Source organism: Conger conger, chromosome 3 (genome assembly GCF_963514075.1).
Source record: "Conger conger chromosome 3, fConCon1.1, whole genome shotgun sequence".
NCBI classification, from domain to species: domain Eukaryota; kingdom Metazoa; phylum Chordata; class Actinopteri; order Anguilliformes; family Congridae; genus Conger; species Conger conger.
Window position 1 is genome coordinate 8,648,607 of NC_083762.1, and position 24,918 is coordinate 8,673,524.

Sequence of the window (24,918 nt, forward strand, 5' to 3'; positions counted from 1 at the left end):
GGTGTCAGAGTTTTTAAATGAGAAATGTCAGTGAAGGAATGCATGCTCAGTTTTTCAGAGTAGCTGTCTGAGACGTTCACATTCGTCTTTTAAATGGTTTCCCTTTGCTGTTGGCACTTTCCATGTGCCAGTTCGTTCACTGTCTGTGCCTCTGCATTCTAGGCCTCTGAGGAAATGGTGGAGACGAAGCAATTATAACAATCTCTGCTGTTAGCGTAAGATCATCTCTAACAATCACCATGGTGATGTGAAATGTGATTAAAGTCAGAGAGCACACAGGAAAAGGGCAAATCTTTTTTTTTAATAACACTCCTGTAGTGAAAAAGCATGTCTCATTGTCATTTCCAGATAAATACTCTTTGCCATGTCCCTCTCTTTTTCATTTTCATCCTATCAACAGTGCGGTGGTGTTCTTGTGTTTATGCAATTAGAGATGCTGAGCTGGTGGCTGGGATTTAATTAAATAGAACTTTATTGACTTGATTTACAAATAAATGTAATAATTCGTTTTTTCTTCACAAACGCACACACATTGTCTGTGAAGAGAGAAATGAGATTTTATTTGTAAGCCAGTGTTAAAGATTCATTTTGATTGACCCCCCAGGTTCAGGGTCTTAGAAATGTTTGAATTTGTTGACAATTTGCCAAACAAATAACTCTTCCACAATGTGACACGTACCCAACCCCATCCTCGACAATTCCGATCCTTTTGTTTTCTTTGTGAGCCCGGGTGGGGTGGGGTGGGGGGTGGGGGGGGGGAAATGGGGGGAAGACGTTAATAAACGTGGCCTCCTGTTTACATAGCGCCTTTCGGAAAGTCCACCTCGGCCTCCGCACCTGCCTCCCGGGCCTTGGAATTCGCCAGCGCGCCTGCGCCGAAAAAAAGGATGTGCCGCTCCTGGAAAATATGCCGCCCCCAGAATACCTTCACGGCAACGCGGAGAGCGGCCAGGAAGAGGCCCGGAATGTCAGCCCGGTCGGTGACCACTTCCACATCCACGCCGGAGGCCAAGAATCCCGGCATTCCCGCATTCTTCTGACCCCCGAGCGGATTGTCTCCCGATATTGAGCACCTGCGGAGTCCATATACTCTGGCCATTGTTCGACGGGAGGAGGGGAGGGGGCGGTGGGGGGGGGGGGGGGGGGGGGTGAGGTTGCCTTTGTTTTGACTGGAATTGTCTGTCTAGGTTTCAAGGTGATCGGGTCAGTAGCTGCGGTATGACACACGCGCATGCACAGGCACACACACACACACACATGCATGCACACACACGCGCACACCCATACTCGCACACAGAAACACACATGTATAATCTGTTGGTTCATGCACTGCATCACTGAATCTAGATTTGATGGCAAACCAGCAAACACCCCTTGCAAAAGTCGCCCATATCTGTGTAATATCAGGTCATGACATGCAGGACACCAGCTGTATTAGTGATTGTGGTATTGTGTTGCCCTTCCACTGAATTTGGAAAGATGGCTTTTAGTCATTATGTCCCATTGTCCTGGAACCAGCTCCAGAACAGCAGTACACCGGACTATTTCATGTCTGTGGATGATTTTAAGAGGTTGTAGCAAACCTTAAAAACTGATGTTTGTCCCTTCGTCATACTATAACTGAATCTGTGGTTTTATTGATTTTCCTTTCTGTACGGTTCTGCCTTTGTGTGTAAACTTCTTGGCCAGGGCTCCCTTGAAAAATCTCAATGGGACTCACCTGGCAAAAGGAAGGATAAATAAATGTTGTTGTGACACTGGAAGCCTGTATAGCCAATGCAGATCTGCAGTAGGCCTTTACAGTCATAGAGAAATGCTGGGCATGTGAAAACGTGCCCCAGAGCTGTCGGTCAAGAGCCAAGTCAGTGTCACTTTCAGAATGCCATACAGTCACAACCCAGACTTGGATACTCTTACATTGTTACACATTTACACAACTCTCTCTCTCTCTCTCTGTTTCCGAGGTCGCCCGCCCCGCATTACTCTTTGACGTTGGCCGGCGTGTCCTCCCTTTAATCCCGCGCGCACACATTACACGCGCAATGATTGTGATGTATCGTATCATTATTCTCACTAGTTCAACAAAAAAGGGAGAGCGGCGAATGACCATTAGGACACGAGTAATGTAATGTAAGCGGTTCCCGGGTATAATGCTTCACTCGCGGAGACAAATCTGGGCGCAGGAGGGCGGACGAGAGAGTCCATTACTGCACATAAATCATGCAGCGGGATTAGCGGCCGTGGCAGGCACGTCGGACCCATCACCGGCTGCAGCGCGGCCGCGCACAGGAAACGGCGCCCCTTCCAACCGGCCCACAATCGCCCCCGTGGGACAGCCCCCTCCGCAGGACTTTGTCGGGATATTTTTTTGGTAGCTTATGTGCGCTTCCTCGCAATGTTTGGGTACCCCTCGCTAATGCTCACGAGAATACAATGGTGCTGCCTGTCATTACCAGGGTTCTATATGGTCCCCTTAAACCCCATTTTTCTCCCTTTGAGAGCAGCTTGGAGTTCAAGGGTCAAATGGAAACTTTTTTATTTCTTTTTTTTTTATCGATCTTGCCCTTGGGATAAGATTGTTATTTGATTGTATATGTTGATTAAGGTATGTTTGGATAAGTTATTGTAATGTATACCTTCAAGTTACCGATATGTAGTCAGAAATTAGTGAAGCTCGTAGTCCAATGTGCAAATGCTACACGTAAAGTCTAAAACAGGACACATTTAGAAAAATATTTTTTCACCAAGGGAGTGTACTATAACAACTGTGGCAGCATGGTCAAGGAACTGGGCTTGTGAAATGTGCAGTTGAAATCTCATGTGGGGAAATGTTATCCTGCCCTTGAAAGATCTAGAAACGCTGTCATCTGAAACACTTCAATCAAAGTACTGCTGTGTAGAAGGACAGTCTGTAAATAATATACGCTGTGTTGCTGTAGATAATGCTATCTATGAAACAACAATGAGACTTGCCTTTCTTTTCTCCTGGAAGACCTTATAACTACAACACTACTCAACTCACAGTCCTGCAGGCCACAATGTCTTTAGTGAAATCAGGTGGAGTGGGTGCATGGTTGGAGACACTGCGGCCTGCAGGACCTGGAGTTGAGTAGCACTGTTATACTGTGTCTTAAGGCCCAAAAGGCACCTGTTCTCTCAGAGCTGGACAAAGGGTGTCCGATGCAGGTTTTTGTTCAAGCCAAGGCCCAACACTAAAACACAAGACTCGGGTAATCAAGGTCCTGATTGGAGAACACGATTGGTTAATTAGTTTAATCAGGTGTCATAGGGCTGTGGTAGAATAAGAAAGTTCTTAAGTGGGTGAAATGTTCTCTAATGTAGTGTACTTAAAAGCTCAGGATTATATATTTCCACAGTCTATATTCAGGAGCCCATGGCCTAATAAGATAAGTAGGCAGTGTGCTTAGTAGACAGTACATATTTTGAGGACACACTGGCTAGGACTCAGCCCAGCTCTAAGCTGTCACAGTGTGGATGAGTCAGACCTGGTCCCCACCACCCAGCCAGTAGAGCGTTAAATTCTGCAGGCCATTCGAGGAGGTGCGGAAAGGTTAGATGTACAATCAGGAAATTCTCTCTTATGGCTGAACTCCCCCCTGTGGGTGTGTAGATTCCCATGATAAATGTTGTCCTGCTTTTCTCCTTTCCTCCAAAGTACTGAACTAACAAGGCACCCGACGGTCTTGTCTTATGAGGAGAACTTTGTCTTGTGCATTTCAAGGTGATCTATGAGGGCTTTACTTTGTGTCTTAGCTCTGTTTTGTTATTTTACATCGGGAAAAAAAAAGACTTTGTGCTTCCACTGATTTCTTCTCGAGACAAATCTGTTCTCACAGTTTGATTGATTATTTTAGACTCGCGAGATGTTTACAGTTGAATTACTCCAACTTTTCAGATGATGTAATCAGCTAAATATACATATATTAAGAGCTACATTTTCTAATTAGCATTCCTAACATTGGGATAATTATCCCAGAACTGGCAGGAGAGTTGGGAATAAGTGTGTATTTAGGAGGCTGTTCCTTCTGAAGACTTCAATCGAATTCAATCAGCACTCTCAATGAGTGGGAATAATGCAATAAGCTCACCACGCGCCATTAACGTCCAGATCCGCATTAACCTTACAAGTTCTCAAAGGGATCCTTGTGGTCATAATATTTACACAACATTCAAATGCAAACATACATCCCTCCCCCCTCCCCCCCATTCCCCATGGCACTACTTTCAGAATGTTGTGTCAATATTGTTTGAAACAACACGATTTGAGATTTCTTTCATTTTCGCAGCGGGGGTTTGATGATGCCGTGATCATTACCAGAACAAGATGTCAAGTTATTTTTCTTTTTCTTTTTTCTGCACTGTTGTGACAACATTTTGAACTTTAAGGGGATGTGAGGATGGACTACATAGTCGGACATATAGGACGATGGAAACATTAATGTCTCTGTTAAAGTCAGATGAGGGAACAGGGAAAGGCAATAGCGCAAGAATAAGGGGTGTCAGGGATATAATGGCCTAAAAATAGCACTTGTCAGCAGTGTGGAGAAAGAGAAATGCTTCCAGGGGTCAGAGCTAACAGGCAGGCTGTGTGTTTGGTATGCGCAGGACGATGTATGAGTCTGGCATTGTACATGAAAACCGGACTGAAATCCAATAGCACAGGACAGGCCCTTGCTCCTAAGGTGTTTATTTCCGTCAACAATGACTTCATTAAAATAAATCTCTTGTGTCTTGGTATTGATTTCCATGTTTTCTGTTTTCTGTCAAATGTCGGGCACTGCTAGAGAAGAGAAGGCGGGCTTCCCTGGCTGTCATAGTGTGTTATTCGTTCAAAATCCAGTTTCATCTCTGAACATTGTCACCTGATTGATATTTTTCAGTTATCCTTTTTCATAAGGATTCCTTTTAAAAGCATATAACTTTAACCTAGCATATCAGATTTCAGAATCAAATCAGTTTCAAAATAGTTTTGTTGTTAGTTTTTTTCCCTTTAGAATCACAGTGGAGGCCTTCACACAATAAGCCTCGTGAACCATTCTGTCGGTCTGCTTTCAGATTGCCCTGATGAAGGACCAAGCATCAACTTTTCAAAATGTTTTATCAATGAAGACATTTTTTCTTCCAAGAGTGGCACACCTTGTTTGGACTGTGCGGCAGTGTGAGGCATTACATCACTAAATAGTCTCTGTGGCATGAGCACACGTTTACCCCCACTCAACCTTATCTTTGACCCTGAGGAAGTGTGTTTTCTTTACCTTTGAAGGAGACTATTCTGAAAAGGTGCTGTTCCTACTGAGGAGTTTGGTCCACTGTGTGACGAGGTCATAGCTGCACAGAGTCCCGTTAACGCGGCCCAGTGAAGCGAGGTCACGGCTGCACCGTGTCCCATGAACACAGTCCCCTCTCTGCACCTATTTCTCCCAGGCTCCTCCACTGATGAAGCGCCACTTGACTGACAGGCTTGGCGCCGGGCCAACTGATTGTGCGGAGGCTACAGCCAGCATTCGCGGAGCTCTTGAAAGGTGTCAGATGTGAAAAGGAGAAAATAACTTCTGGGTTTAGTGCTGGCTGCCTTTTGTTCAGCTGCTGTCTGTTAGCATAAGCTCGGCGACATTATTCTCAAAGGTCGCAGGGGTCAGTTCTGGTAGCGAGTAAATCTGCCCTCAAGCATACTATGGCCTCTTGGATGAGTACACAATGGGTAGTGCAAAAGCATGACTTTGAAACCTAAGACAAGCCACTTGATTGGTTGATTTATCTGGTGTTAGGCAGACTTTTTTTTTTTTAAAGGTTAGGTTCTGGCAATTAAACTAGTTTGCGGTCACTTCTCTTTGGATACGGCTATTCCCTATAGTTTTCCTGCCAGGAAATTAATCTTATACAAGATTAGGGAGAGACTTAAGTAGAAAAGTAGGAATTAAAAAAATATTTGTCCCCCCTAATCAAACTCACGGGGCCTGCTAAATCATTTGAGCAAAATTCCATGATGTCCGGCGCTTTTTGTTTGTTCAGTTGGCTGAACGTCGGGGCGCGGGCCCGGGACCGTGGCAGAATTCCTCAGCAAAGGTTAACATCCTTTTCAATCAAGGGGGGAAAATCTCCATCAGCTAAATAAAAACCGCCCAGATGCAGCAACGTGTAAACAAGAAAACCCCCCCCCACACACACACACACACACACACTCGCACTCATGCACTCGTAGAGGCAGGATGCTACTGTAGACGGCTGATTGATTTGGCCAAAATAAAGTCAATCAGCCGCAGAGTGAGGAAAGGGGACCGGGGGATGGGACGTGGTGCAGCGGGGGATGGGAGCGTGCCCCTCTCCCCGAAAGCCCCGGGCTTCAACCCTCCTTTCCTCCCCGTCTTTTCCTGTTGACCGCTTCCTCTATTTGTTTGTGTATTTTCACTTACTTCCCTGCGACGATATCCTCCCACCGGGGCCCTTGGAAGTTTCGGCCAAGTTTGGCGGCCTTTTTCTGCATTCCGGACGTTGTTCGAAAAAAAGAGGCTAGAGAGTGGAATCTCTGAGGTCCCGGAGGTCGACAATGGCTGCAGGCGTCTGTGGTTTCCTTCCAATCAGCAGTCAGTGTAGGCCTTGACAAGATGCTGTTCGGACATTTTGGCCCGCCGGTGATTTAAAATAAGCGCTTAAGTGTTTAAGCGCATCGAAAACGGCAGGCTCTGCTGTCCTCCCTCCTAATAGAGTGGAATGATAGCCTAGTGGTAGGGGTGTTTGATTGGTCCCCAGTCAGCATATGGGGATGATGTGTCCTGTGGGCTCTTCAGCAAGTCCCTTAACCCAAAAACTGCTCCAGGGGCTTTACCCCTGTTCTACCTGACCATTCATTCATTCATTATCCTAACCCGCTTATCCTGAACAGGGTCGCAGGGGGCTGGAGCCTATCCCAGCATACATTGGACGAAAGAACAGGTCGCCAGTCCATCGCAGGGCACACACACCATTCACTCACACAATCTAGACTCTCCAATCAGCCTAACCTGCATGTCTTTGGACTGTGGGAGGAAACCAGAGTACCCGGAGGAAACCCACGCAGACACGGGGAGAACATGCAAACTCCGCACAGAGAGGCCCCGGCCGACAGGGATTCGTGAGGTCTGAAGTTTGTTGCCACTTCATTGTGATACAGAACCAACTTGATTTTGGGAGGCCTTGTTTATATTTTTCATTTTGTGTGTATCCAACCAGTGGGAACACCCGTTTTGGTGGAGTTTGGAACAAAACAATGCAATGTCCAGCTTCAAAAATCAGTTTTCCTTTCGGAACACGCTGACCCGTAACTGACCGGGAGGAAACACTTGGATATTACTGAATGAGAAACACTGTTGAGCTGCTGCTTTCCTGCTCGAAGATAATGTTATGTAATGCGAAGATAGGCAAACATCTCAGTCACTCTCTATCTCTAAGGCACAGAAATGAACGAACAACAAAAGATGTTGATGCTGAAAGAAGAAATTGGTGCTCGCTGTTGGCTGTACTTTCCTGTTCTCTTGGATAGCTCTCAGGCCTTTTGGGTCTTTGTGCATTGCTGAGCTCCAGGGTCATTCTGTCAGGCAGGACTCCAGCACACATGACCATCAGGCTACGGGAAGATAAATGAAGCCTTACAAGGTTGCCGCGGGCCTAGAGTCTCTAGATCAGTTGGTGTTAGGAAACCAATCAAGATGAGCCCATCTCCCATCTTCATCCAATCGCTGCCCTTTGTCTTTCCAGTCTTGGCTGACCAGGACAGGTGCATTATGGTCTTGGCTCTGGGCCGAAGTAAGTTAACCCTTGCTGGCAGGTCACTCCCTTCGGTCCCAACGAGCGTAGTAAACTCTTAACACATTGAGAATGTAGGTTTGGAATGGTACAATTGCTTCCCGGTCCTGGCCAATGAAAACAAGCCTTTCGATATGTTTGCTCATATCCCCATGACTGCACATCCATCTGAATCCAAGATTAGCTCACTGAGTAGATGCAGAGAGCAATGGTCCACATTCGAGGCTTGACTTTTAGTAGTAGTGTGGATTTCTGTTCCCGACTTCCAGTGAATTCAAAACGTTGGCTGTATAATGAATCTATGCAGTTACATATCATTGTATGCTTATAGTTAAAATAACAATGCCTTTTACTGTTTGTTTATTATTTCTATTATTATTTTATTTTATTCTTTTTGCTTTTTTTATGTCATTTATTTCATATTCATATTTGACAGATCAGATGCAAATGTTCATTCACACGTGGGATTCACATTTGAATATGCATTGTGCCAAAGCATGCATTTACCACAACCTCCCATGCATGGGATTTCCGGAGAATGGGGAAAGAAAAGAAAGAAAAGGAAAAAAAAAGGAAATATTGAATTATGGAAGGAGAAAGCTGATGAATATGCAGAACGGGTGTGTATGCCTGTGAAGAGTGTGCATTTTACGGCCGTGTGTTACGGTACACGTCTAATGAATATTCAGCTCCTTTTCATCTTAGCCCCCGACTTCAAAAACACGTATGTCGCAGAGCACGGCAGTCGATCCGCGTTTCGACTGCCACTCGACGAGTGCCCGGCGGGGTGGATGCTCTCCAGCACCCTCTGTAAGGTGTACCGTGCTCTGAGAGGCCTGTTTGAGAGCTGAGCTTCAGGGGGTCCGCACCACCAGGCCTCCAGGGGGGGGGGAGGCGGCTCACGGGACGGGGAGCCCGGGGCGGGATTTGGGAACTTGTTACCCCTCACCCAGTTGTCTTTATTGCCTCTCCAGGTTCTGCTGCCAGTGCACCTGCGTGTCTCGCCGAAGTGCCACTTGCACTGTAAATCTCGCCCCCTGGCCATGTTCACATGCTGCCCCTGTCCTTGACTGAGGCAGTGGTCATGAGCCAGATATATCTAGGACAGGACTGGGTGGGGGGGGGGGGGGGCAGGGCAGAAGAGAACACAGAAAGAGGGGAATAGTGATGTCGTTTTCTATTTAACTGAATGCAATATTTCTTTGTTAGCAGTGTGAAATGGACACACTTTCTACCCAAAAAAGCGCGGAAGAGTAATGTCTCGGGCAGGTTTATTTGGCAGCGGATTTGAAATGAACACACTCTCAACCCATCAGGTAGATCCACCCGGGGTGGGGTGTGGGTATCCGTTCTCCTCCTTCATCACTCTTCCACTTCCATGCCTCGTTTGATGAAACGGAAGCAAAGCTCATACTGCTCAGCCTGCTGCTTTTGCTATTATTTCATAAGCCAAGCTTTATACCATTTTCAAAATGGCATCCTGTGCGATAACCATCTTCCACAGATCAGGAATGTGGACGGGCCGAAAGGATGCCGCTGTGTTTAAGGATCCTATGATTAGCAGCTGTTTATTCTACGGGCGGCCCGTCGGGAGAAGAGGAATTATCGGGGGCTGCGGGACGACAAAGGCCTGGGGTTTCCTTTCGCTCACGGGCCCCTTCACAATGGAGCTGGCCGACAGCCGGCCTTCCCTGGCACGAGGACCGAACCCCTGGCCATCGCCCGCCGCTCTCCTCCGGGGGGGGGGGATTTTAACATTCACGTCACATCTCTCGCTCCGGAGACGTGCGAGTGCGGGGACCGGCCGCCGGGGTCCTCCCGCGCGGCGCTGCGGCTGCCGAACGGCGGCTGATTAGCGGCTCTGCGTGTCGCTCCCAGCGGCAGGGCCGCGCGGGTTCTGCTGGAGAGCATTGGGGCCTGAGGACATGACGGCCATGATGTGCCGTTTTCAGAACCATCCGGTCACCTGCGCGTCTACGGTCTGTCATATCGTGTGGTATCATCGAGGGCAGATTTTTTCCCCTGGCTTAGATGTCCATTTCCCTGTAAATATAGTATATACTCTTGTGTGTGTGTATGTGTGTGTGTGTGTGCGTGCGTGCGTGTGTGCGTGCATGCGTGTGTGTATGTGTGTGTGTGTGCGTGTGTGTGTATGTGTGCGTGCATGTGTGTGTGTGTGTGTGTGTGTGTGTGTGTGTGCGCGTGCGTATGTGTGTGTGTGCACGTGCATATGTGTGTGAATCTATTTCTACATTTGGCAACACTTTATCTGCAGCTTTATCTACAGCTTAGTGTAGCATAGTGGTTAAGCTACGTGACTGGGACCCGCAAGGTCAATCCCCGGTGTAGCCAAAATACGATCGGCCATTGGGCCCTCAAGCAAAGCCCTTAACCCTGCATTGCTCCAGGGGCTAATCAACTGAAAGTTGCTCTGCCTAAGAGCATCTGCCAAATGCCATTCAGTCTCATGATAGCCTGTTACAGCTTATGAAAAACGTCATAATCAGCACTGTCATAATGTTTGTTGCTATTATTTTGAATCTATTTTGTAAAAATGATTCCATTCTGTATATATTTCCAGTGTGGAGAGCGTGCGTCACATATGACACTATATTGTAAGATGTTATATTATATACTGTCTTGACAGGATTTGACGGGTGTCGTGTCGTAATTATAACGCTGTTATTATAACATAGGCTCGATGGGATATAGTTGAAGTAACACGTTTCAACACGTCGTATGTACTTTCCAAACTGTCATATCGTTGTCCATTGTTCCTTCCGCTCCTGCCCAACATTACCCAGAATTCACCGCTGCATTGAAGCTGAACGCTACAATAGATGCTACTTTGCTGACCCACTGTTCTCCATCAGAGCCCACTCTCTCTCCTCCGTCGAGACATGTTCCAAGTACACTCGCTGGTACGATGTGTGCCGGTTTTATTTGGTAATTTGGTTGATTGGAGCGCATCGCGTGCGTCTCTCGCCTCGGGCACGCCGCGGAGCTGTGCATTCTCTGTATCCTGCGAGCGAACAGTCCTCTGGAGACAAGACGCCTGGTTACATAACATTCTTCTGTCTGTCAATGGCAGGAAGTAACAGTAGATCCATCCTGCATAAAATCTCCCTGCCACACTTGAGTACACATATGCATCTACAGTACGTGCATACATACATACATACATACATAACTATACATACATACTCATACACACACACACACACAAACGTATGCTAGCATGCATGCACGCGCATACACACACACACACACACGCACACATGCACCATTCCAGCTTTTAACATGATGTCTGTTCTCACATAGCTTTACATTCTGAGCGATGAGAGAGAGGCCAACATCAAAGCCACTTCCTCCATTGATCAGGAGGAAGACTGGCAGCTGACATCACTCAGATCTACATTGTTTGTTTTGTTTTGTTTTCCCAGCATTCCTTGTGTGGGAGTAAAGCCCCCCCCCCCCCCCAACTCATTCACTCCTTCAGTCAGTGATAAGACATCCCTATTCCAGCTGAGCCAATGCCAAGTCATTAGAAAGTGCTGTCTCCCATTATCTCCTATCTCAAGTGAAGCCAACGGAGTAAGCAATAGTCATACAGCTGTATTTACAGGAAGAATGTCACACCCATTTGCCTTTTAGTGTTTCTTTCCTTGTTTCTTATCCAGAGCTGAATGATGCTATTCCTCTGGGTATTTTACACCTCAACATTGTATGGTACCATGGTGGTACAACACTTACGTTGGCACAAGTTAATCTGTACTACAATGTAGCCAGTTTTTTTTTGTTTTTGTTTTTTCTTTACTTTATTTGTCCCAATTTCATGAACTCCTGGTGAGCTTTGGTCCTGGTCAAGGATCATCCCTTCTGGCTCAGACTGTGTGATATTAAATAGGTCAAGGAGGGCAGAGTGGAAGAGAGAGAGAGAGAGAGAGAGAGAGAGAGAGAGTGTGTGTGTATGTGTGTGCGTGTGTGTGAGTGCATGCATGCATGTGGGTGTGTGTGTTGTGAATTTGTAGACCAACAGATCAGGGTGTTTCCATTTACATGTGCCCTCTATAAACAAACAATGCAGCCTAGAAGAGAAAGGCCTGTCTTTGTTTATTTGTGGCCAACACAACAAAGAAGAAAATGGCAAGATCCAATTAGTGTTTTTTCCTGAAGGAGGGGGTCTCTGTCCTTCTTAGGATGGTGGAGAAAGTTGCTTTGATGTTATAAAATGTAAACTGTTAGCTTTAGCGCATGTTTCAGAAGCATTAGCAGCATGATCACATGGTGGTCAGTGGTGTGTGTGTGCTTGCATGTGTGTGCATGTGCGTGTGTGTTTTTTTGTGAGTGTGTGCATGTGGCATTGGGTGTGTGTCCGTGTGTCTGCGTACACGCATGTGTGTGTGTGTGTGTGTGTGGGTGTGCATGCACATGTGTGTGCGTGTATACATGCAGGTGTTTGTGTATGCGTGTGTGTAGAGTGTGGTGTGTGTATCTGTGTGTGTGTGTGCATGTGTTTGTGTGCGTGTGTGTCTGTGTCTGTGTGTGTGTGTGCGTATGTGTGTGTGTGTGTGTGTAGGTGTGTGCGTGTGTGTGTGTGTGTGTGTGTCTGTGTCTGTGTGCGTGTATCTGTGTGTGTGTGTGCGTATGTGTGTGTGTGTAGGTGTGTGCGTGTGTGTGTGTGTGTGTGTGTCTGTGTGTGTGTGCATGTGTGTGTCTGTGTGTGTGTATCTGTGTGTGTGTGTGCATGTGTTTGTGTGTGTGTGTGTATGTGTGTGTGTGTGTGTGTGTCTGTGTCTGTGTGCGTGTATCTGTGTGTGTGTGTGCGTATGTGTGTGTGTGTATCTGTGTGTGTGTGTGTGCGTATGTGTGTGTGTGTGTGTGTGTGTGTGTAGGTGTGTGCGTGTGTGTGTGTGTGTGTGTGTGTGTGTGTCTGTGTCTGTGTGTGTGTATCTGTGTGTGTGTGTGCATGTGTTTGTGTGTGTGTGTGTGTGTATGTGTGTGTGTGAAGGGGGGGGCAGGGGGGTGAAATCATAATGCTGAATTTCTGAAAACCTGCAGTGCCATGGGAAGCAGCGAGCGCATGTGAATTCTGCTCAGCGTCACGTGTAGCGGAGGATTTCAGAGGCAGTGGGTTTAGTCAGATGATTGGCAGAGATGTACTATTACACCACTGGTCCATGCATTCGGTTATCATATTTTTACTGTTCATATGTCGCCTCCAACTCCCTCTCCACCTCCGAGCTCAATCTGGCTCCCATTCCTCACGTTCCATCTATTTCCCACTCCTGCATTGAGAGAAGCGCTCGTCGTTATGCTTGAGAACGAGAAGAACGAGTTATTTAGCATTGTGGAATCGGCCCGAGATCTTTAATGCATTCAAGATGTTGCAATTTGGCGGATGGATTGGGGCACACGTGAGACGAAGGCGATTTCGATGTCTCTTTCCAGAGCGGCGCAATCAGATCTCTCTCGTCTTGTACTGTGGTCCGCGGGAAATACACTGCAGGGCGCACGGGGAGACACAGAGGCTCAAAGAAAAATGGAAAATAATTTCTCCTTCAGCGCATCCATTAATGTTTCAGGGTGTGGAAAGAAAGTAATTTTCAGGAACCAGCAGGCCCCAGATGTAGACGAAGTGCCCTAATCTAAGGGAAACTGTTTCCGTCGAGCCCTGGAATCTGGCTGTGGACACAGAGGCCGATACGGAGTGAAGCAGTGATATGGAAGAGAGAAACGCCGCTGTTTACTCTCGTCAAACAGCCCCGCCAGGACTCTGGCCCCGGGACTTATATTACGTGACTGTGGTCACAAAGCTCTGAGATTAGTGATGGACGCCCCGCTCTGAACCCCCACCCCTCGCCCCCACCGCCCGCCCTCCCTCCGTCCCTCCCTGCCAGGTTAAACACGCCTTGCCCCCACCCCCGCCTCCACCGCCCTCCGTCCCTCCCTGCCAGGTTAAACACGCCTTGCCCCCATCCCCGCCCCCACCGCCCTCCCTCCCTCCCTGCCAGGTTAAACAAGACTAGCCCCCGACCTTCAGCCTGGACCTCCGCTGGACCCGTCTGCAAAGATGCTGCAGACTCACCGGATACTCATGTAGCATCGCGTTCAGACTGAAAGATATGTCATCCTGTCTGAAGCTGCCCAGCTAACTCAAAATGTTCTCGCAATGCTACGGGAACGTTTCGTCAACGTTACAACATTGCCACTACAGCACACGGCAGCCACATTGCGGTCATGTTTTGCGTCAGCTGGAAAGCATTCGATATTTGATGCATCCTCCTCGAAATGAATTATTTGAACTTGGCCAAGTTTGGTACCGTGATAATGGACGTTCGGCGCTATAGTGCCGCACTGGAGAGCCGCCGGACAGAGAGGAGGCAGGAGCTCAGCATCTGAAGGCCGTGTTCGTATCCGCGCTGTGATTTACGTTGCGCTGACAGGCCCAGACGGCCCCCGGTGCCCCTCCGCCGTCAGGCAGAGAGCTCAGGGCTGCGCGCGGGGTCCGTCCATTGGTCCGGGCGGCGGAGGAATGCTCACGCCCATGACCCTCACGTCACGTCCACAGGCCGCGTCCCCGCGACACAGCGGACGCCCAGGAGACCGCAGACCGCCGGGCGTCGGGAGGGCCCCTGGTGCCGGCTTACGCGGTGATCCCCTGGTGCTCCCCAGACCTAACCGACGTTAGGAGCCTTCGACACGTCCGCGTGGCGACGGGCAGGTGTAGTCGGGCCGGAGCGAAGAGTGCCGCACGTGCTCGGGAGCGGCTGATTTACAGCTTTGTTTTGCGTCTCCCTGTGAGCCTCGCTCGGAGGTTACTGGAGATACCGTTGGTCCCGGTGGTGTGTGGGGGACCTGGAGGTGGGCGGTCGTGCTCGCAGCCCCGGGCAGCCCTGGATAACCTCTCCGCCCAGGTGCTGCCCGTGGCCTTCGTCTTCTGCCGCCGTGCTCTTCACAACAGCTTGAGCTCAGCCCCGGAACACAAGGAGCTGTTGCCAGGGCTACCATTTATTAATATCTATCCATAACTTCATTCAAGGGGAGAAAATGCACAGCGTCTGTGACAGGAATCTCAAATTTTGTATGCCCATGGCATTTACTGCTACCTGTGCTAAGGCTTAACGAGGAGACTGTGTGTGTGTGTGTGTGTGTGTGTGTGTGCGTGTGTGAATGTTTGTGTGACAGGGAGACAGCGTATGTATGTGAGAATGTGTAAGCAACATACCTGTATATAAATGAAGGTGTGTGCCCGTTGTATAATGCATGAGAATATTATGCTGTCCACTGACTCCCCCTACTGCTGTTCAACGAATGGCACGGCTACAGGATTTAGTTCCAAGTTACTGTAAAAAAAAAAAAAAGATTCAGTTGTAGCAGAGAAATTACTTGCCTCTTTAATAGCCATTTCCCTGATCTACTATTTACAAATAGACTACTACAGTTAACATAATGGTAATGTGAATTGCAATCACTGTTAATTATATTTCAGGGACATAAAATAGCCACTATTGCTGTGTTGTGGTCAGAAAAATCACATGCCGTTTTCTTCACAATAAATAACAGCAATTACAGTTAATTGCCATTTCAATCATTGGAGTCTATGGCAGTAGACAGTATTCTTTTACAATATGCGCGACTGAATAGCTTCAAGTGGAACTAATGCGCTCCCTGCTGGTTGGCCAAAGATACTACGAGGAATTGAACAGGAGCGTTCAATTTCCGAGTTTGTCTTCGCACCATAACCGATCTGCCCAGTCCATTTCATTCTATGCTAATGAATACATTTGAAGGAAAGAACATACCTTCTACCCATGTGCCCCGTTCACATGAATCATAAACCCTGGAACAGATTTCATAGCCCAAGGGCAATCTACAGCCACTGCAACTCCGATAATGGATTGTTCTCGCTTAACACACAGCAAATGGTTTCATATTGTATTCTGTACATGGGAGTTATTGAAGCATTAATATTTTCCATTCCCCCAGCAGCAGATGGTGGATAAACAGTAAACGTCGCCTCTATACAGCTCAGTTCATTCCTCTGGCTCCTGCAGAATTACAGTGCAGGTCATTTTCTCGAAGGCTGAAGTACAAGGAGGATTGAATGTTTATGACCCCAATTCATGTTTTTTTTTTTTTTGCAGTAATAAATGAGCTTGCTCCAAACATTCTGAGAAATAGGTTGTTGATTTGTTTGCCTGCCAATGCCAAATTCCTTTAAAAATTAAAAGACAGCCAGTGTGTGTGTGTACACGTGTGGTTCTCCATTAAGCTGTAACTGCGTTTGCGTGTATGCGTTTGTGTTTGTGTATGCATATGTGTTCGTGTGTGTGTGTGTGTGTGTGAGAGAGAGAGAGAGAGAGAGAGAGAGTAGGCTGTGTGTAAGATGTGTGAGTGCTTATGGTTGTTCATATGTCTGTTCATGTGAGTGGGCCCCAGCATACATCCACAAATGCTGTACGTCTATCACACCTCAAATTGTAAAAATAGACCGGCTGAAGTCCTTGAGTGAGGGGGGAGGGAGGTGTTTTTTTTTGCCGGGGCGATCTGACTGACTTGCGGTGGGAACAACGAGAAGCTCAGCTCCTTTGGCAGGAGTAAAAAGTGGACGAAAAATCCCCCGAATCAAAGTGCAGGATGAGTCCTCCACAAGTTGACCTTTGAACTGCAGCATGCAATGGCAGGCGGCCTGCCAGCCGTCTGTACCCTGGCGGGGAGTGAGCAGGCCTGCAGCTGGACCGAAATTGTCACTGGGCGTCACCCGTTATTACAGGAACATACTCCACTGAGCCAAAGTTCCTCCCCTCCCACTATCGCGCACGATCACTATCAGAGCTTCTCGTGTCTGTGAGGCCAGTGACGGTGTGTGATCCCAACAGGAGCACCTGCATCACCCTTTCCTAAATAGCCTGCGCAAGATGACGGTGACTGGCTGGGTCCTCTTCGCAGCTCTTGTCCTGGGAGGTAAAAAAAAAAGAAAAAAGCTTGCTTATTTGTTCCTTTGTGTAAAATATAAACGAAAACAAAACCATGTGCTATTGGTAAATGAGTCATGCATTATAATTGGAAGTTGGGAGTTGGAACGTGTAATTTTGGGGTGGGGGTGGTGTCTGGTGACTGTTTTATTTTCATTTATAATCAAGCGCTAAACCATTGATGTCTACTTATGTTGTTTGTTGCTGGGCTTTTTTTAAATTTCGGGTGAGAACAGAGATGCACTATAAGGTCTTTTTGCGAGCTTGTCTTTGAACACTTGAAATAGACGGTGCAGTAAAGTTGTGTACAGCCAATGGTGCCATGTGCTTCCACCGGCTGTAAGGCCAGGCCAGGCCGTGTCCAGCTGTCCTCGGATTCCGCTCATATTGTCGTACATACCAAGGTCAGGGCGGGGCAGTTCCATGGTTACCGTAACCGTGAGGACGTAACTTTGACCTCTCAACAGGCGTACACTGCTATAGGTCAACAAGGACACTAAGCTGAGCGGTTAAGTCCCTTGTCCCCCCTCTGTCCCCTGCAGCTGCCCAGGGCCAGGTTTCACCTGCAACAACCGAGGGCGAGATTTACCCCGCAGCCGGTTCGGCGAGAGAGAGGAACTGCTGCACCTCGGTGAGACGAGGCCCCGTACCCCGCAAACTTCACCCAGACAGCGACGCAATATGCCATAATCTTGTGCCCACATGACATTACAGTTTTTCAACAGATGCTCTTATCCAAAGTGACTTACAGTTGATTAGACTAATGGGGACAATCCCCCCCTGGAGCAATGTGGGGTTAAGGGCCTCTCTCAAGGGCCCAACAGCTGAATGGATCATATCGTGGCTACTGGGGCTTGAACCACCAACCTTCTGGATCCCAGTAATGCACCTTAGCCACGAGGCTACAGGCTGTCCACATGCCAGGGGCAGTACCAAGGGAGTGTAATAGGCATGGGGCAGGCCCTGGTGACACCATATGGGGCGGCCTGTAGCGTAGTGGTTAAGGTCCATGACTGGGACCCACAAGGTCGGTGGTTCTAATCCCGGTGTAGCCACAATAAGATCCGCACAGCCGTTGGGCCCTCGAGCAAGGCCGTTAACCCTGCATTGCTCCAGGGGAGGATTGCCTCCTACTTAGTCTAATGAACTGTAAGTCGCTGTGTAAAAAAAGCATACAGTCAAAATGACATGTAATGTAATGGGTAGGGGATTGAAATGATGCGTATCACATCCTGGACTGTGTTGTGTGTTCCAGTACCTTCCCCCGACGGCCGTCAACTCCACCCTGCGTCTCCAGGCCCTGAGGAGCACCATGGTTCCTCTCAACATCTCCGCGTACATCATCCCTGCTACCGACGCCCACCTGGTACCGCCCCGCCGTCTCCCGCTCGCCTCTCTCTCCCTGCTCTGTCAGGCAGCACCTGTTTACGAACAGTACTCAAACTCGCCAAACCCACAAACCACTTTATGACCAACCCTATCCAAATATAGCCTAGCATATGTATCTTGTCATAATGATACACATGGAATTGTTTGGGCAAACTCATTTTCTAATTACCACATATATCCTAGCATATATGTCCTGTCATAATGATATATTAACAAATTGTTTGGGCAAGCTAATTTTCTGTGACCCACCCATTATTAAAGTGCAGCCTGTGTGTTCAGACGTGGAATCAAAAATATGTCTGTAGCAACTGTATATTCCTATACTGCAACTGGTCCACTGCAAGTAACCAGTCGTTTCATTTGACTGGTGTACCACAAATTGAAAGTTATTCATTTTGTGGCCCAGCTTAGTTTCTTGCTGGTTCACGCTGTGTGGCTGTGAGCAGGCCTTCCTCAGCTGAGAGAGGAAAGCATTACTGGCAGAAAGACACAGCTGTGACAAAGCTGTGCTCCCCCTGCAGAGCGAGTACATCGCAGTGCGGGATGCAAGAGTGAGATGGATCTCAGGTTTCAGCGGATCTGCTGGTATGTCCCGCACACGCACACACACACACACACATTCATGCACACACACACACACACATTCATACACACACACACACACACACACACATTCATACACACACACACACACACACACATTCATACACACACACACACACACACATTGATACACACACACACACGCATTCATATACAGGCACGTACACACACACACACATTGATACACACACACACAAACATACACACACAAACATTCATATACACACAGAAACACACAAATTCATACACACACACACAAACACGCACATTCATACACACACACAAACTCACACATTCATATACACACACACAAACACACATTCATACACACGCACACACAAAAACACACATTCATACACACACGCACACAAACATACACATGCATACACACACACGCAAACACACACATTCATACACACACACGCACGCACAGAAATGCATGTAGACACATTGGCGTGCACAGAAACACAATGCACGCCCATACAGTACACACCAAACCCATGCATGCATATGCACACACACCTCGCTCTAGATACATTTATTCAAAGTTCTAGGAACAGCAGGAAAATACTTGTGCGGTGCAGTATGTATAGTATATTCCCTGTTTGAATTGCCAAGTAACTAAATGTAAAAAGAAAAAACACTTCTATCCAGCAGGATGTTCATTAATTAAATCTGCCCTTCAGCAGCAGCCAGAACGGTCTAAGAGTTGAGATCTGCAGTCCTACTCTGAGATGCTTTCTGAATAGATATTCTGGTGACCAAGTGGTTTTACAGTGCGGGCTACAATCTGAACGGAATATAGCTACACTCTGAACGGAATATAGCTATCCTCTGAACGGAATATAGCTACAATCTGAACGGAATATAGCTATCCTCTGAACGGAATATAGCTACACTCTGAACGGAATATAGCTATCCTCTGAACGGAATATAGCTACACTCTGAACGGAATATAGCTACACTCTGAACGGAATATAGCTATCCTCTGAACGGAATATAGCTATCCTCTGAACGGAATATAGCTACACTCTGAACGGAATATAGCTATCCTCTGAACGGAATATAGCTACACTCTGAACGGAATATAGCTATCCTCTGAACGGAATATAGCTACACTCTGAACGGAATATAGCTGTTAGGATTCCTCTCAGGTCACGAACAGCCAAAGTGAAAGCCAGTCTCTCTCTCTCTCTCTCTCTCTCTCTCTCTCTCTCTCTCTCTCTCTCTCTCTCTGTCTCTCTCTCTCTCTGTCTCTCTCTCTCTCTCTCTGTCTCTCTCTCTCCAGGCACAGCAGTGGTGACGCAGACCCAGGCTCTCCTCTGGACCGACAGCCGGTACTGGATCCAGGCCGAACGTGAAATGGACTGCAACTGGGAGCTGGTGAGAGACTGTGAGTGGAAGCCCAAAAACCAGCACGCTCTCCAGGACCGGGGGCCTTATTTTAGAAAATGTTCTTGGATTTAAACTTAAATGTAATCTCAAGATCAGAACTGAAAAAATGTGTTTACAATGGTTTAAAGTGGCGTATCTGCGTCTTCATATATACATGCATGCACCTGTGATATATACATTTCAAATGAACTTCAACTGGAGCTCAGGCTTAACATTTTCCCATCGTTTCAATGCAGCCAATAACAACCATTTTTCCATCAATAAGGTTTAATTTAAACATGTATTGCACTCGTCAGTAAGATAATTAGCTTCTATGTGAACTTATGTATAAAGCATAAACTTTACGTCGACGTACATTATATCCATGTCCAAGTGAGATTGTATAAATAGCGATTTAGTCGTGGTTTTCTACGTAACTATTTAAGATGACTTGATCATAAGTCCATTCTTTAAATGAGGCCGCAGGGTTGTTTTTCTTGTACTATTGGCAAAAATTGCTTCCCATACTGTTTTCTCCATTTAATTATCCATTGTGGAATTCAGAGCATAGAAAATGACTACCATATGTCTGGTAATTTATTCACAAAGCTCAACGTGATTGCATGTTGACCGACAGAGCGGTCGGTATACACGAATATACGCGAATATAGTAATGACGTATGGTGAGATTGTTGACTCTTCCACTAAAAAGCAGTGCGTTTCCAGCCTGGGAACCTGGCTTAAGCCTAAACCTTCCCCCATCCCATCCCACTGTTCTGCAGCCTCCATCAGCAGCATAACGAACTGGCTGATCACTAACATCCCCGAGGGAGAGGAGATCGGCTTTGACCCCTTCCTCTTCTCCATTGGTGAGTGGGGCTAGGGTCGGAGGGTCGGAGGGTAGCGGGGACAGCGCGCTGAAGGCGGGGATGTGCACAAATACACTGAAATGTTTGGGACAAACCTTGAGAATCACGCAATTGACATGTGGTAAAAGTGCAAAGACTAGAGGAAAGATTACATGCTGAGAGCTCCCTTATACCTGCATTAAGGAGGCAATTAAACTCACCTGAGCAATTACAAACACCTGCAAAGTCACATATGAACCAAAATGTATAAAAATTCCCTTTATTAAAATCAGATAATGTGTACTACAAATACTACAAATATCAAATTGTGGGCACTGTATGTACAGTATTACTTTCTCGGTGGCGCAGAGGTATAAACCATGCAAAAAAGGCAAGCAACCTGTTTTACATATGAAATAAATATGTTTATATATGCAGCCCATCCCTAGCTGGAAGTGTTCCTCGAATGACATTTTACATAAGCTGTGTGCACTTCACCGCAGACAGAGATCTGCTCCAGTGAATTACGATGAGCCTTCGGCTCTCCCAAGGCTCAGTGGCTCTTAACAGCTGAATATAAATTGTGCAAAAAGCAGGCATTATTAAGAAAAAGAGGCACGCCATCGCCGTTATGATCATCAAAGTCTTCCGTGGTCACCATCGATGTCTGGGAAAGTCATTTGCAGCTCACGCAAAACATTTTTTTTACATTCGCATGGATTTAACAGATGTTCTAAAACATAAACATAATTGCGTAAGTACAAGAGCTGATATCAAGTCATCAAGGTCACAAGTGATAGCAGCAGCATACATAACTTGCCTTTGCTTCCATACTAATGCCTTGCGATACATACTGTGTAGTGGACACTACTGTACTTTGCGGCTCTGTTAATAATTATCAGAATTTTTTGGCTGTATTGATTTTATGCGCATCTCTCCGTTCGTATCTCATTTTCCCATAGAAACGTTCAAGGCTTATGATGTCAGCCTGGCGCCTGGTAACCGGATCCTTAAGTCTCTCCCAGATAATCTGGTTGACAAGGTGTGGACCGACCGGGACCCAGTGCCGCCAGACAACATCTTTCGGCTCCCGGACAGCATGGTCGGTGTGTGAGCCGCTGATCCACGCGCCTTATCGCCACGCAGATAAATACCTGCAAACAGTGCAGAAAGCCACGGCAATAAAAGCTCCATTTTAATTCTTTATTGCAAGTTATCTCAGTGGGTAATAACAGTGGGAGGGGGAGTTTGGGACTGGGGGATGGTGATTTCCCTTCAAGGGCTTATAACCCTGTGATTAGAAAGCAAGTGAGGTGGAAGGACCATAAAAACTAATGGAGATTCTGCCGATCTCAAAGCTTATTGTGTGTGTGTGTGTGTGTGTGTGTGTGCGCACGTGTGTGTGTGTCTGTGTGTGTGTGCGCGTGCATGCGTGTGTGTGCGTGCGCGTGTGTGCGTGTGTGTGTGCGCGTGTGCATGCGTGTATGTATGTATGTATGTATGTATGTATGTATGTATGTGTGTGTGTGTGTGTGTGTGTATGTATGTATGTATGTGTGCACGTGTTATCTCCATGCCCAGAGAGGACCTGGCAGATGAAAGTGGAGCAAATCCGTCAGCAGATCAGAGACAATCCCTACAAGCCCACTGCGGTCCTTCTGTCTGCATTGGACGAGACGGCGTGTAAGGCCCTTCCCCTGATAAACACACCTTACCTACATTCAGATCCTCTCCTGCTCCTCTCCTCTCCTCTCACTGCCTCTATACCTGTCAACACCTACGTCACCAGCTGTCTCCTGTACTCAGTACTGTGTTATTACAATGCCAGACAGTCTGGCCTCTGGAGCGTTTACCACCGGGCAGACCACTCTCAGCACCTACAGCACGGGATGTTGTGCTTTCTAATATCAGGACCCAGATTAGAAATTGTGTACCTTTCAGGGACACATACTAGCATAGTCTAATGGACTACAAACTCATTCCAAGACCCACCTCATACACTCATTTAGAAAGAAAGAGTAATATACAGACATTACATTACATTATTGGCATTTGGCAGACGCTCTTATCCATAGCGACGTACAGTTGATTAGACTAAGCAGGAGACAATCCTCCCCTGGAGCAATGCAGGGTTAAGGGCCTTGCTCAAGGGCCTAACGGCTGTGCGGATCTTATTGTGGCTACACCGGGGATCGAACCACGACCTTGCGGGTCCCAGTCATTTACCTTAACCACTACGCTACAGGCCGGCCCCTGCACAGACATGCTTCCTGCACTTATTTTCACCTTCACTGACACACTTCACAGATCTCACAACATTCACAGACACACTTCACAGATCTCACAACATTCACAGACACACTTCACAGATCTCACAACATTCACAGACACACTTCACAGATCTCACAACATTCACAGACACACTTCACAGATCTCACAGCATTCACAGACACACTTCACAGATCTTACAACCTTCACAGACACGCCTCACAGATCTCACAACATTCACTGACGCACAGACCTCACTTACCCCTCCCTTTCTGCCTCGTTGACGCACATCGTCTGTGCATGCCGAAGAGAAAAATCAATAGCAGGATGACACAGTTAATGTGGGAGTGAAGAGCAGGCCTGCCCCGGACTAATGGACAACTGCTCACACAAAATCGCATTACCACTAGCACTGGGCTCTGGACAGCTTTAGGCATCTCCCGAGCCCTAACAGCACGCAGCTGAAATGAAGGTGCACTGCAGAAAGCCTGGCTTACAGTCGTACGTTTTTAGGACAGTCCTGAAACTGAAATCCTATTGGAAAGTAGGGCGTTCAATCATCAGCAAGATTTAAAATTTAAAATCAGATTTGAAGACAAAAACTAAGAAACAGACGGTGCTGCTGCTACTACTACTACTTATAACAACTTATTATTATTATTATTATTATTATTATTATTATTATTATAATTATTATTTAAATAATATGTCAAAGTGCGTACTCTGCTTTTGTGCTGTATAAAGCACTTGGAGGTGTTTTTTTCTCTTTCATATTTGTAGAGGTTCAGTTGAAAGCGGTGCAGGCTTAGTTGTTCATGAAGGCCAGTGTTGGGAGGGGTACTGTACGATCTGAGGAGCTGCTGAAATGAGCCTTGGATCCTTCCTGTGTTACAGGGCTCTTCAATCTCCGTGGCAACGACATCCCTTACAACCCCTTCTTTTACTCCTACACGCTGTTGACCTTGGATCAGATCTGGTGAGTCCGCTGCACTGTCGTCCATTTTGTGGTTCCCAAAATATTTCAGTCCACGACCCCCTTGAGGAATGAATACGTTTACTTCAAGTAACGCCACGCCAATCAGTGTAGTGTCCGCATGTTTACACGTGCACGTACGCTTACATGTGGAAACTCAGCTTTGTTTAGCATATGTCAAAACAAGCATTTGTTTTGGATTGTGTTGTGTACACTGTAGCTCACGCAGTGCATGTCAATAATACTCTGTTTATCTGACTGGCTTGAATGTCTATGAAAAGTATGATGCACTTAAAGTTGTTGTTTTTTTCACATTGTACGTTGGGTCTCAGCCCACAGTTTGGGAACCCCAATTCTTATCTGTCACGCACCACAGTGTATCAGGTGAGGTGTGATGTGTGTATACCAAAAAGAAAATGTCTGAATGGCTAAGTGGCAAATTTTCTGGTAAATATTTATTATCCAATACTCTTAGATACTCTTATCCTGGCAATCATCCACCCCCCTTGTCTTGTGAAAAATGTCTCATTTCTGCCCTCCCTCTCTCCTTTCCTCTATCTCTCCCCTGACCAGGCTCTTTGTTCACACTGAGAGGGTACCTGAGGAGCTGAAGCTACACCTGAACTCAGACTGTTTCCTGGAGAATTGTGTGCAGCTGCTGGCTTATGATAGCGTGCGGACA

General features: G+C 47.0%; 1 protein-coding gene across 2 annotated transcripts in view; it reads left to right on the forward strand.

The window, feature by feature from the left end:
- xpnpep2 (X-prolyl aminopeptidase (aminopeptidase P) 2, membrane-bound) overlaps positions 1-24,918 on the forward strand; it is a 95,534-nt gene that overhangs the window by 63,493 nt on the left and 7,123 nt on the right. The window contains exons 1-10 of one of the 2 annotated variants that reach the window (XM_061236545.1): positions 16,650-16,770; positions 17,324-17,412; positions 18,037-18,147; positions 18,692-18,755; positions 20,062-20,166; positions 20,930-21,016; positions 21,958-22,101; positions 22,577-22,678; positions 24,158-24,239; positions 24,810-24,918. The exon at positions 24,810-24,918 is cut by the window's right edge and continues 93 nt beyond it. In XM_061236545.1, coding sequence (XP_061092529.1) covers positions 16,725-16,770; positions 17,324-17,412; positions 18,037-18,147; positions 18,692-18,755; positions 20,062-20,166; positions 20,930-21,016; positions 21,958-22,101; positions 22,577-22,678; positions 24,158-24,239; positions 24,810-24,918 — 939 coding nt within the window. In that variant the 5' untranslated portion in view covers positions 16,650-16,724. Of the gene's footprint in view, positions 1-16,649; positions 16,771-17,323; positions 17,413-18,036; positions 18,148-18,691; positions 18,756-20,061; positions 20,167-20,929; positions 21,017-21,957; positions 22,102-22,576; positions 22,679-24,157; positions 24,240-24,809 lie in introns of those variants that run through there. The other variant, XM_061236544.1, reaches the window with a different exon arrangement.